This window comes from Balaenoptera musculus, chromosome 5 (assembly GCF_009873245.2).
Source record: "Balaenoptera musculus isolate JJ_BM4_2016_0621 chromosome 5, mBalMus1.pri.v3, whole genome shotgun sequence".
In the NCBI taxonomy this organism is placed as follows: domain Eukaryota; kingdom Metazoa; phylum Chordata; class Mammalia; order Artiodactyla; family Balaenopteridae; genus Balaenoptera; species Balaenoptera musculus.
This window is the reverse complement of record NC_045789.1, coordinates 52,029,801-52,043,467: the sequence shown is the minus strand read 5'-3', so window position 1 is coordinate 52,043,467 and position 13,667 is coordinate 52,029,801. Positions and strand designations below refer to the sequence as shown.

Sequence of the window (13,667 nt, the reverse complement as noted above, 5' to 3'; positions counted from 1 at the left end):
ACTAGTGGGAGATGAAAGGCAATGTTGTTTTATGATATTGATAGAAAAAATCATATAAAAGAAACACAGCTGTTTTCTCATACCTCTACCTATATTCTTTGGGTTCATAATCTGAATACCAAAATATTTTGGGGTAAGCTGAACAATAGCAAATATGAGGCTATGGTTATAGTAATGTTAAAGTGGATTATGGATTGCATTCTTCAGGCTCTACATGATGTGAGGCATGTGGAGAGCTCTCTTGTTGGATCAGCACATCTCTTTTTATTCTTTAGGTGTTCCATGACATCGCTTATAAAGCGAAAGATAGGCAGGACCTGATTGCTGGCATTGACGAGTTCCTAGATGAAGTCATTGTCCTTCCCCCCGGGGAATGGGATCCAGCGATCAGGATAGAGCCCCCTAAGAGTCTTCCATCATCTGACAAAAGGTAAGATTTTCAGGCCACTGGGAGTTTTCATCCTTGAGAAGGAGGTTGTGTTTAGAAAAGGAAAGAGGTTCAGCCAACCGCCCTGAGATTTTCAGGTTTCCATTCAACTTGAGGTATTATCTCAAGTGAATCACACATGTGCCTTGGTTTGACATTTCGTTGACACTATAAAATGAATATTATATGTTGTGATATTCTTTAGTGATTACAAATTAGAGATCTCAGATTATGATATTGGAATACATTGTAGAGGTTCTTTCGGGTTGTTTCGGGGACTCCTTGTACATGTGGAAAGATTCGTTTACTGAAGATGACTCCCTGTAGATTTAAGAGGTTACGAAATTGGATGAGATAATTGAGGAGAAGCCATTTTTTAGAAATCTGTGTTTTTCCAGGTGAAACAATTTCCCTCTTATACAACATACAAGTTATTCAACTTTCTGTTCATCCACTCATTTGTCTTGGCTCTCAACAGAACACTTCAAAAGTTGTTTGTTAGGATGGCAGCCGGAAATAATTATCTTTCTCCCAAAGGGTTTTCGGTCCATCTCTTTATTAGCTAGTGCACGACCCAGCTAAGAGGCAGGTGAATGAAATAAACTAATCTTTTCTTGGGCTCTGTTGTCTTGCTTAGAAAGAATATGTACTCAGGTGGAGAAAATGTTCAGATGAACGGGGACACGCCCCATGATGGAGGCCACGGAGGAGGAGGACATGCGGATTGTGAGGAATTACAGCGCACTGGAAGGTAACTTATGGATTCGTCTGTTGTTCATGATGAGGTTCTCTTCCAATCTGAATTTACCTTCATCTTTCTATCAGCATGTTATTCACCTGTTTGTACATTTGTTTGGTCAGCCAGCACACATTTATGGTCTGTTAGTCACAGGCACTTGGGATGCAGCAGTGAATGAAAGAAAAACCCCTTTCCTTATGGGTCTTACCTCATAGTGGTAGGAGACAAACAATGAGCAAATAATGAAATGTGGATCTGGTTTTATGGGGCAAAATAAAACAGAAGTAGGGAGTTTTTGTGATGGGAGAAAGGTATTAGGTATTACCATGAGTGAGGGTGTTAGAAAGAGAGCTCGTGGGTGGGTGTTGCAGGAAGACTGAGTATTGTGCCAGTCTTCCCCACTTGGCTTTCCTGATTCCCTCTCTCCCTGGTACATTTACTCAGAAGTGGGTGACATGTTACAGAAATGAGTAACTCCCAGGCTACCATCTCCTGGGCCTGCAGTGGGGAATTCAGGTTTCCCAGATCGCTTTGGTTAAATCTCTTTACATTAGGATTTCCTTCACGGTTAGGTTCTCCATTTCATTTTGGGTTAACTACAGTTTTAAGTAGGATACTCATTTATGAAGATATGGCTTTTTAAAAACACTGCAGATTTTTTGAAAACACAAAAGCAAGTCATTTTAATATGCAGTTGAATCTGAATGAAATTACATTATTTTCTTCCCCTGACGACCCACTTGGGTTTCTCTTCCAAATTAAGAGGACGTTATTTCTCTCCTCTTCCATCGTAAAGAATAGAGAGTAGAACCTTCTCTTTCCCCCATTTTTTTTTTCTGACTAGTTCTTTACAAACTATTTCCATTAGGAATATCCTTTTCCTTTTTTACAGATATAATTTTCGGGATTTAACTTTTTAATTTAATCAGACTGTAATTTCCTTCTTCCATATTTTACCTTCCCTAAATGTATTGCATGTCTGCAGCATGCCTGGTACCATGCACAGCCCTGTGCGTACCAAGAAAACTGAAGCAGGGCACTGAGTGCAGCTAAGATAGACAGGCAATCCTGAGAAAATGTGATAGCCCCTAGTGAATGTCTGAACTATGAATGGAGGGTCAAGACTTCAGAGGGCTGTTGAGCTCTGAGGGAGGGCATCGTAGGCCGAAGGCACAGCATGGGAAAAACTGAGCGAGGTTTGGTTCTGGGGTGTGGGGGGCGGGGGGAGGTGAGTTGACAGATGCACAAGTCAGCTGACTTGCTGATGAATGTGATAGGTCTCAGCTTTGGACGCTCTTCCATGACACACCTGCATGGCTTCCTTCCTTAATTCCTTCCAATCCTCACCCCAAAGTCACTTGCTTGGGAGGCCTGATCTGGCCAGTCTAAATTTCAGCCACAGCACTCTAGCACTTAATAACCTGCTTCCCCACTTAATTTTTTCTTTGATGTTTTAGCACCATGCATTTTACTTATTTTGTTTCCCCCATGCAGAAAGTAACTCCATGAGGGTGGGTATTTTTTTCCTGTGTTGTTCACTGCTGTTTTTCCAGCACCCAGAATAGTGCTGGGCATGTCACAGATGCCCAATAAACATTTGTGGAATGAATGAATGAGTGAATGAATGAATGAGGCTGGAAAGGAAGCTATGACAAGATTATAAAGGGCCTTATATCATCTGCTCACATGTTTGGATGTTTTTCTTCAGACAGTGAGAAATTTAATTCATCTACACAGTTCATTCTCGTCTAGAGACCAATTGTCTAGTCTTTAGGGAATGTTGACGCCTAATCTGGTGACCAAAAAAGAGACAGATAGAAGAAGATTTATTCTTCACAGTCTTCTGGTTTTATCTTCAGTGGTTGAAGAGTATCTTCTAATTCAAACACTTTAAATACAAATTCTTTGTGGTTAAATTATCTCTAAGTTATCTCTTGGTTAATTTGCTGGTAATTTATTTTATGTTGTCACGTGTTTGCTTTCTCCCTATGCAGGTTCTGTGGTGGACTAATTAAGGACATAAAGAGGAAAGCACCATTTTTTGCCAGTGATTTTTATGATGCTTTAAATATTCAGGCTCTTTCAGCAATTCTCTTCATTTATCTGGCAACAGTAACTAACGCTATCACTTTTGGAGGACTGCTTGGGGATGCCACTGACAACATGCAGGTGGGTTTGGTTTGGGGGAAGACACAAATAGTACAGCCCAGATTGCCTTCCTCACCCCTACAGCTCAGCTAGAAGCAGATGGCCTTTCAGTTACTCAGCATGATTTTCTTTCTTTTGCTAGATGCTGCATTTTACTTTGCTTCTGGCCTGCTGCTGTATTTCCAGCATTTTAGTAATTACAAAAATAGCTTGATGAAATCTGGCTTGAGTCACAAGTGGGGAAAAGAAGGGAAGGAAATGAGGATACACAATTCTGTTTGGGCAAAAGCATATCAGCTGCTTTAGTTTTGTGCTGGGTATAAGGTTAAGATCTTCTATTACCTTGAATGTGTGGACCATACTATTAAACTTGATGATATATCAAGTTTTGGGGAATGCCTGGTAAGCTTCCTTTTTCATGTGAGCAAGCGATTGAGTGATTTGCTCAAGATTGGATTTGCATCTCTATCGGTAGAGCTCAGCTTTAAGGAATAAAAGCTAGGTGTTGATTTTCCTATTCCTGAATCTGCCTCTCGTTAAGCTGTGTAGGACTCTAGCTTAACTTATTTTGTATAAACCACAATGTGTTGGTTACTTTGCAGGTGGCGTTCACCCTCCTTTTGTGTCAATAATAGCTGAAGCTTTAGCTATAGAGAAGATATTTTAAATTCCCATAATCAGAAAAATATGTACAAAACTACTCTTAGTTGATCCAGTCATTAGGGAAAAATAGGTATTGTGCTAGGTGCTGAGTGAGTAGTGAGTGAGGCCGAAAACAGCCAGATTCAAGCCCTTTTCAAACTCCATCCTTCTACGTTACTACTTATTACTGTTTAACCTATGTGACATTCATAAGTGCTGCCAACCAGCTTATTTTTTAAAAAAAATACAGCTGATTCCAAAGGATTGCTTTTCTTCTACTTCTGTTTTCTCCCCTGGGCACATTCATGTTTTAGATTTCTGCTTAAGCACAAAATTAAGATGGAGACTCTCTATGACATCTATGTTGACCCAAGCAAAAAGGGAGACATTACTTTAAACAATTGTAATTCGTCTGTTAAGAGAGCTTTTATCTTTTAGCCTTTATCTATTGCTGCAAAGGATGTTACCCCTAAATCCAAGGCTTCAAACAACCATTTTATTATTCTCTCTCATGGTTTTGGTGCTTGATGGACTCAGCTGGATGGTTCTCTTTGGTCTTCGTAGACTTGTACGTGAGATGGCAGCTGAGGTTGGAGTTGCCTGAGGGCTTCTTTACTCACATGACTTGTGCCTAGGCTGGGATGTCTGGTAGTTGGGGACTGAGGACTCCCCACATGACTTTTCCTAGGGCTGGCTTGGACCTTGTCCCAGCTGGGCACTGTGATGACTCCTAAGAGCTCCTGCTCCATTGGAAGGGGGCAGTTGCCACTTGGCTTCGCTTGTTCCCATGTGAATGTGCACTCAGGATTCCTTCATTTTCTGATTTTCAAAGAGAGGTTGCAAATTCGATTTCTTACGTGAAATCTGGTGATTCTTAAATATTGGCCACTGATTAACATTTTAAAAATTACATTGTTGGGCTTCCCTGGTGGCGCAGTGGTTGAGAATCTGCCTGCCAATGCAGGGGACACGGGTTTGAACCCTGGTCTGGGAAGATCCCACATGCCGCGGAGCAACTAGGCCCGTGAGCCACAATTACTGAGCCTGCGCGTCTGGAGCCTGTGCTCCGCAACAAGAGAGGCCGCGATGGTGAGAGGCCCTGCGCACCGCGATGAAGAGTGGCCCCCACTTGCCACAACTAGAGAAAGCCCTCGCACAGAAACAAAGACTCAACACAGCCATAAATAAATAAATAAATTAATTAATTAATTAAAGTATATATATATTAAAAAAAAATTACATTGTTCTGGCCAGAAAGCACATTTCCCAGGCATGGGGAATCGAAACCAAGCGTGGTAGGACACAGAGATGAAGTATATGAAGAGGGTGTTTCCCCCTTCTTTTCCTCATTCATAAGACAAGAATGAATAAATTAAATTGTAACAGTGTTGTCAGTAATGGTATTTTTTATAAAATCTGATATGTATTCAAATAGGGCAGCTATTCTTCATCTAAATGAGAGCATAATGATAACTAAAGCACATCATTCAAGAGAACAAGTGGAAAAGAAAGCACTGGGGAAGCACCCTGAGGCCAGCATGAAGAAGATAATACAGGCAGCTGCAAGTTAAGAAAATCAAAGAAAGATGTGATTTTGAGAGGGCGGCAAGAACAAAACCTCCTTCTGTCTTTTAGAATATAGAGAGATTTTTTGTGAAGATAATTTTTCAACACATTTTTTTCCCAAAGATGTTCTCATTGAGATAGAGGCAGTATGACACTTCTTATGTGTTAGTTTATCACCTTTTAAAACTGAATTGAACTCCTTTTCAATTTCATAAGACTTAGCTTTAAAACACTGCATCTGAGACAGGAAGAAATCTATTAAAGTCTATTGGTGATCCCTCCTGGTGAATTAATTTCCGTATGAGTGAGTTCTGTAAAGTAAAGGATTCTGTTGTGTAACATGTATAGTTACTGTGGGTTTTTCCTCTGTGATAAGTGTTATGGGAAAGGCGTTGCTGGTGTAGTAAGCTGTTTTCTGGGTTCTGAAGATTTTAGGAGAAATATAAATGCTTTCAGTGTGTCAAGATGTCCATTAAAATGACCATTGGCTGGATGTTACTCCTGGGAGTTGACTTAATTCAAAGTATCTAATTCAAACCTATGAGGACAATATGCCAGACATAGTTTGGTCATTTTATTAATAGATTTTGTAACTTCCATTGATAGTTTCACTGAAGCTGTGAATTCATTATTTTGAAAGTTTCTCTGAATGAAAATAGTGATGGACATATTTTCCTCTCATTTCTGAAGACTTTTTTCTTTAAGAAATACATTGATGAAATGCTGCAATTTGGTATTTAGTGGGTGGCAGAAACACTGAAAAACAGGGATAAAACATTAATGATCGTTAATAGATATTTGTTGAACTGAGTACTCTATTATCAATTTCTTATGGGTGGAATAATGCTATTAGCAAATGGGTTTCATAGATCCAAGTACTGAGTTTACAGATCTAAAATAATATATATAAATATAAATTGACTAGTGTGTGCACACATACCTAACTCAATAGTTACATAGTAATTTTACATATCCTAGTATTTAAATGTGGAAAAATTTTACCTATAGTCATCAAATTAGGTTTTCCTGCAATGGTAGATGACTTAGATTGGTGTATCTGTTGGTTTTATCTATTTTGAAGACCAGGGAATAAAGTGAATTTAATATGTTGAAGGGTATCTCAAAACTGAAAGGGTGTGTACTTTAAGATACAGAGGTGTTTTGGGTTTTTTTTGTCTTGTTTTTTTTTTTTTAATTTTTTTTTTATTTATTATTTATTTTATTATTTTTATTTTTGGCTGTGTTGGGTCTTCGTTTCTGTGCGAGGGCTTTCTCCAGTTGCGGCAAGTGGGGGCCACTCTTCATCGCGGCGCGCGGGCCTCTCACTATCGCGGCCTCTCTTGTTGCGGAGCAGAGGCTCCAGACGCTCAGGCTCAGTAGTTGTGGCTCACGGGCCCAGTTGCTCTGCGGCATGTGGGATCTTCCCAGACCAGGGCTCGAACCCGTGTCCCCTGCATTGGCAGGCAGATTCTCAACCACTGCACCACCAGGGAAGCCCCATTGTCTTGTTTTTTTATGGAAGTATAGTTGATTTACAATGTTGTTTTAGTTTCTGGTGTAGAGCAAAGTGATTCAGTGATTCAGTTTTATATATGTATATAAATTTTTCATATTCTTTTCCATTATGGTTTATTATAGGATATTGAATATAGTTCCCTGTGCTATACAGTAGGTCCTTGTTTATTTTACATATAGTGGTTTGTACCTGCTAGTTCCAAGCTCCTAATTTATTCCTCTCCCACCCTACCCCCCTTCAGTAACCACAAGTCTGTTTCTGTTTTGTAAACAAGTTCATTTGTGTCATATTTTAGATTCCACATATAAGTGATATTATATGGTATTTGTCTTTCTCTTTCTGACTTACTTCACTTTGTATGATAATCTCTAGGTCCATCCATGTTGCTGAAAATGGTGTTGTTTCATTCTTTTTTATGGCTGAGTAGTATTCTATCGTGTATATATACCACATCTTCTTTATCCATTCATCTGTCCATGGACATTTAGGTTGCTTTCATGCCTTGGCTATTGTAAATAGTGCTGCTGTGAACATTGGGGTGCAGGTATCTTTTTGAATTATAGTTTTCTCTGAATATATGCCCAGGAGTGGGATTGCTGGATCATATGTCAACTCTATTTTTAGTTTTCTGAGGAACTTGCAAACTGTTTTCCATAGCGGCTGCACCAATTTACATTCCTACTAACAGTGTAGGAGCATTCCCTGTTCTCCATGTCCTCTCCAGCATTTTTTATTTGTAGACTTTTTAATGATAGCCATTCTGACCGGTGTGAGGTGGTACCCCATTGTAGTTTTGATTTGCATTTCTCTAGTAATTAGTGTTGTTGAACATCTTTTCATGGGACTGTTGGCCATCTGTATAACACGTACAGAGGTTTTGATGCTCTGGCGGTAGATGTCTTCTTGACTTGGACACCAGGACAACAAAATATTTTGTGGATTTGGTGCTGAGACCCAGGTTATTATTTCACAGGTCTAAGGCAGAGGTTGGTTCATTCCTTTGCAAATATTTATTGAGTGTCTACCATGTGCCAGACACTATTTTAAGTGCTGGGGATACAGATAACATGACCAAAATAGGTAAGAATCCCTATTCTGATGGTATTTACAATCTAGAGTGTTGATTCTGATGGTATTTACAATCTAGAGTGTTGATAAAGCAATCTTTTTTATACCCCCCAGAGATACCAGTAATGGTTTGTAGTGGGCTTAATTAGGGGGGTGAATTTGACTTTCTAAAGACTAGGTCAAGGCTAAGCAGAAAAGCATTGGCACAGCCTGAAATAATCTTAAATTATATCACATGCCTTCATAAATGTGGCAGTGGGTTATTCTGAAAAGCACGGGCAGCTCAAATGAGTCAACTGAGAACTGTGTCCTTGCTTTTAAAGGCAGGCAGCTCAGAGATGGTTCACATAGCCTTTATTTGGAGGCCACAAATAGACATGGGTGCTGGGTAGAAGCATGTTGTGAAAACACAAATGAGTCACTGCACTGGTGTTGTTTAAGCAAACTCTTCTGCCAACTTCTGTTCAGGAGGTCTTGCCTGCTCAGAGATAGGGATTTACATTTAAGCTTTGATTTCAGAGCAGAAGTATATATATTATATATATGCATATATATGTAATTAGTATGCACACATATATTCTGAGTTATATTTGTATATTATATATTTAATTATATATTATAATAAAAGTTATATATATTTAATAATCATACATATGTGTAATCATTACATACATATATATGTAATGATATATGTATCACACATCATATGTGTGTGTTTGTGTATATACATGTACACACACCTCTTTAGAACCAGATTTTGGGAGCCACATGGATCATTTCCCATGGAACTGTGTTCAAAATAAAACAGTTGAGGCTACAGTGGCTCCAAATATAATCAAATTATAATGGTAACATAGATAACTGTATGTATTCTTCAACTTTCCACATACATTTGGGCCATCATGCTTCTCTGAGAGGACTGAGTCTTCCAGCGTGGGTATGCATGGATTCCTTGCTAAGTGTGGGCAATTACAGTTTAGCCTGGGCTTCTGGGAGTAACTGAGCTGCTTTGCCAAGAGTTGACCTTACATTTGTCTGAGATCTAGCCCTGGCTTGAAACTGTTTCCTGTTCTTAGAGTTAAAGACAAAGGACTAGAGCATAGGCTTTCTGAGGTCTGAGAACTGTGCAATTCTCTTAACTGTCCTTTTCAGTAAGTCCCACTGTAATAATCCTCTGTTCCCCTTGCCATACTGTCAAGTAAACAAGGGCTTTTATCTTCACTATCCTAAAAACATGTCTTTTTCACAACTAAACTCTCTGTGACCATGCACGCGAACTCATTGCATTATATTTCTACTCTTGGTTGTCCTATTCATTTAGATCCTTTAAATTGTTAAATGTTGATTTAACAAATATTTATGGATAGCTTAGTCTATGGGTAAGATACTGATATAAGGAACAGTTTTTTGATGCTTTATGGCAAGTCTTTGTGTTGTTTAAAAGTTGTTCTTCTGAGCTTTATGGAACGCAGAAAAGTGCTTTAACTTAAATCGACATTGTTGATTGTGAATGACTGAGAACAGTCTAGAGGGAAGACTAAGTGAAGAAAGTCATTTAATTTTTTTCAGGAGTAAATATAATCCTATTTTCACAAACCTTTTAGTAAAAGAATACAGTAAGATTTTTAGAATTGTGTGAGTTTTGTGATATTTATGGAGCCTAACAGAGCACATTTTAAGGGAACTTGTTTCATAATAGGGAACATTTATAAATATAAATTTGGCATCTCCAAATTTGAGACTTTATTTTAACATACTGCTGTGCTGAGAATATTTGATCAATCTACTCAAGATGGAAATGTATCATTTCTTATTTATATATGATACTCCTTGATAAGATAAACACTTCTTTGTAACAGCAGGATTAAAGCAGCTGATAATTGCTTTACTACATGAGGGACTGTACAATAATTTCACCTTACCCGAATATTGCACTTTGGCACAAAAGTGCATTTCCTCCTTGAAGTGGAAATAGAAGGTGACATGTTAGTCTGTACCAGAAACATGTTCTAGTTTCAAAAAGTTAGGTAGGGATAGTCTGTCGGAATGATCCAATTAGGTTGCTTTGGTAAGAAAAAATAAATGTCTATTCAGTGACAAAGTAAAGGGTGCTGCACTGCTTACTTGCCTCCAAGGGATATTGGTCATCCTTTTCCCTGGAAGGAACTTTAACTTTAGATAATTTACTTCATTTTATTTACAAGTTTTGAATTAAACCTGTTTGATTGAAGTTAAGTAATTTTTTTTTTTTTTACCAAATTTCATTTGTCAGAAACCTTTTTGGTTGTTTTTTTAATTTGAAAGACCTTTGTCAACTCTATTTTCTTGGTGATCAGAAAATGATAGTCATTTGGGCAGCAGTGGAGATCCCAAATGATGCTAAATTCTAAAATTATTTTGTGTTTAGCTTGAAATTATTTTGAAGTAGCTTTATTTTTAATAAGATATAATTATGCATTGTGGAAAATTCAAACAATACAGAAACACTGCATAGAAGATAATTTTGCTCTTAACTCCATCACCCAGAAATAACCATTATTAACCTTTTCATGAATATCTTTCCTTATGTCTTGCAATGCATGTGGAAACAGATCAGTGTATAGGATTTTATGTAAATAACATCATATGTGATCATATACATGACTAGCATTTCATGGAAGTCTTTCCACTTCAATACGATCTTGAACATCATTTTTAACTGCTGCATCTATTTATACACATGATGTATGTGCTATAATCTACTTAATAAATTCTCTATTAGTAGACTTCCAGTTTTTTTCAGTTTTTTCATTTGTTAACAAACTTGGTGCTTAACCACATTTTCATTCTTCTTAATTACCTCCTTAGAGTAAATTCCTAGCAGCATGTGATTGCAGGATATACCTATTTTATTTTTGTTATTTATTTCAGATTACACTCCACAAAGGTTATACCAATTTATACTTCTCCCAGTAATGGACAAGAGTGCTGGCTTGCTCACACTCTTGCAAGAACAGAATTTGTCTCATATTCTCATTTTTGTCATTCTGTGGCTTGAAAAAATGATGGCTCATTCGTATTCAATTTAAATTTCTTTGATTTTTAGTGAGAGTTAATATCCTTACACACTTTATTGCTTACCTATGCATCTTTATATTTGTACTCTTGGAATATTTTCCTTTTGGGCATTCTTTTTTCTTTTTTTTTTTTTTTCTCATTGACTTATAAGAACTCTTTGTATAATAAGGATATTTTTCCTTTGCTTGTCAGAAATATCGCAGATATATTTTCCCCCCAAGTCTGCCATATCTTTTAACCTTACTTATGATTTCCTTTGCTGTCAAGATTTCAATTCTTCTGTAGTCAAAACCTTCAGTCTTTTATAGTTTCTTATATTCGTGATGTATTTAGAGAGGTTTCCCCACCCCAAGATTAGAAAAATATTTGCCCACATATCTTAGTTCTTTTATGTTTTCATTTACATTTTTTATCCATCTGGAATTGATTTTTGTGTAAGGTTATACTGGTATTTGATGTTTGGACACTTCAGATGATCTAGATACATATTCACAGCTCTTCAAACAAAACAGTATCGTAAAGCCTCCCTTACTTGCTCATCCATTTTATTGGACTTGGAATTGAAGCTCTTTGGTAAAGATTTTGGCTCATACTTTTCTTCAAGCAGAGAGATAATTCGTCTTTCAAGTCTTCCCTCTTTTTTCTGTTCCTGCTGGGCAGTGTAAACAGAAATCCTGTTTATGACAACAAAGCACTTTCAGGCAGAGTAGATGGCACACTAAGGACTTGGCAGCTGTGATCTGTCAGGACAGAAATCATTGATTTATAGTCTCTAGCTACACAGGTAAAGTAAAAAATGAGGGTTGTATATCCGATCTTCTTCCCTAGTGTAAATGAATGTGTAACCACCGATCATCAACCATGCTAGCAGGTGGTTCTTATTTTGATAGAGGAAGGGAGGTTGCTTGAATGGCTGCACTTTAGATTTGGACCATGTGAGAATCACCTGGGGAGCTTTGAAAAACTATGGATTCCCCAGGCTTGATCTTCGGAGATCCTGATTTAATTGTTCAAAGTGGAGATAAAGAATGTTTTGTTTGTTTGTTTGTTTTTTAAAACCCAAAACACAAAGCAAAAAAAAAAAAACCTTCCCAGATAATTCTCCTGTGACTCAAATTTAATTTAGATAATTGCATCATCTCTCCACTTATTTTTGATCATGTGGCTTTATGTCGGGGATCTGACATCAAAACTCTTACAGGTAATTCAGATTTGTCTGCTTATTTCCATTGGCCATGTTTAAATAGCATTAGGCTGCATCATTTTTCTTGGCTAAATTTCAGATTCAAAGACTCATCTAGAGAAGTTTAATTAATCAACATTCTACACAGTTTGAATAGATTACAACCAACATGTGCCGAAATTTCTTTTTATGGTTAGAAGACAATTTTTTTAAAAAGGCTTGAAATATAGCAGTAGTGTTGGTGAATATTTTAGCATTTATTGCCACCAAAATATTTTTTTTCTCAAGTTTTACTTGGTTGAAAATTGTCAAAGAAATAGAAAATCTTTTGTTTTTTAAGGCAGTTTTGCATTTGGATTAATTATTAATCCAAGTAATACATTTCTTAATAAGAAGGACATAAAACAACAAAGGTCATTCTTTAGTGTTATATGAAGATACTAAAGATACTAAATTGCAATAAAGTCGAAGTAGACAGCATAAATTTTTAATGTTTTATCATTTTGAATGTGCTTGCTTTGTGTTAGCCATGACAGGCATGATGGCCCTGGCAGACCTTGTCACAAGTAGCTCAAAGACAAAATGCTGGTGTTACCAATCATGGTTGGATTTTTTCTTTTTTTCTAAAGAATCTTGCTCCTATGGTCAGATTTCTTTTATGCTTGATTTTTCTATTATGAGACTTGGGTTGATTTTCTTGGCTGTTTTGTAAGACAAGGACCACTTTTGGTTTAACGTCATACCCTCACGTGAGCAGAAAAATGTTCACAAATTGTTTTAGATGTGGATTTTGACTTCACTGCTGTAAAGTAAAACCAACTGTTTTGTTTCATTGTAGTTGATTCTGTGTGTTTAGTAACACAAGGAATGAAAAGAAGCAACAAAACCAATGGCTGTAGCCGTCACCCTCTCTAAGGCTTCTGTTGAGTTGGAGTTTGCTCTGCGAAACACTGTGAATCTATAAAGAGGCTTTTCTCCCCCTTTTCCTCTGAGGACTGATCTTCATCTTTTCATATCACTCCTTTTGACTGTCACTCTCCATCTCCTTCCTCCTTTGAAGAGACAGAGAAGTAATAGAGGCAGACTGGGAAGAAGGAGATGAGAAGCAGGAAGAAAAGGGAACCAGCATCTTATTGCATCTCTACTTTATTCTTAGGTCTTTCTATAGTATGGTCATATTCAGTCCAAATAATTATCCTATGAAATAGCCATTGATTTTATAGAGGAGAGAGTTAGGATTTAGAGAGATTGATAACTGGTGGAGCTGAGATTTAAACTCAGATATCCCTGACTCCCAAGACCTGCTCTTTGTGCGGAACCA

The 13,667-nt window shown here is 37.4% G+C and overlaps 1 protein-coding gene across 5 annotated transcripts in view; it reads left to right on the top strand.

Annotated features, from left to right (window-relative positions):
- Positions 1-13,667, top strand: part of SLC4A4 (solute carrier family 4 member 4) — a 351,691-nt gene that overhangs the window by 249,936 nt on the left and 88,088 nt on the right. For all 5 annotated transcript variants that reach the window (XM_036852386.1, XM_036852389.1, XM_036852387.1 and 2 more), the window contains 3 exons: positions 276-430; positions 1,065-1,178; positions 3,161-3,335. In XM_036852386.1, the coding sequence (XP_036708281.1) occupies positions 276-430; positions 1,065-1,178; positions 3,161-3,335 (444 nt within the window). The remainder of the gene's footprint in view (positions 1-275; positions 431-1,064; positions 1,179-3,160; positions 3,336-13,667) is intronic.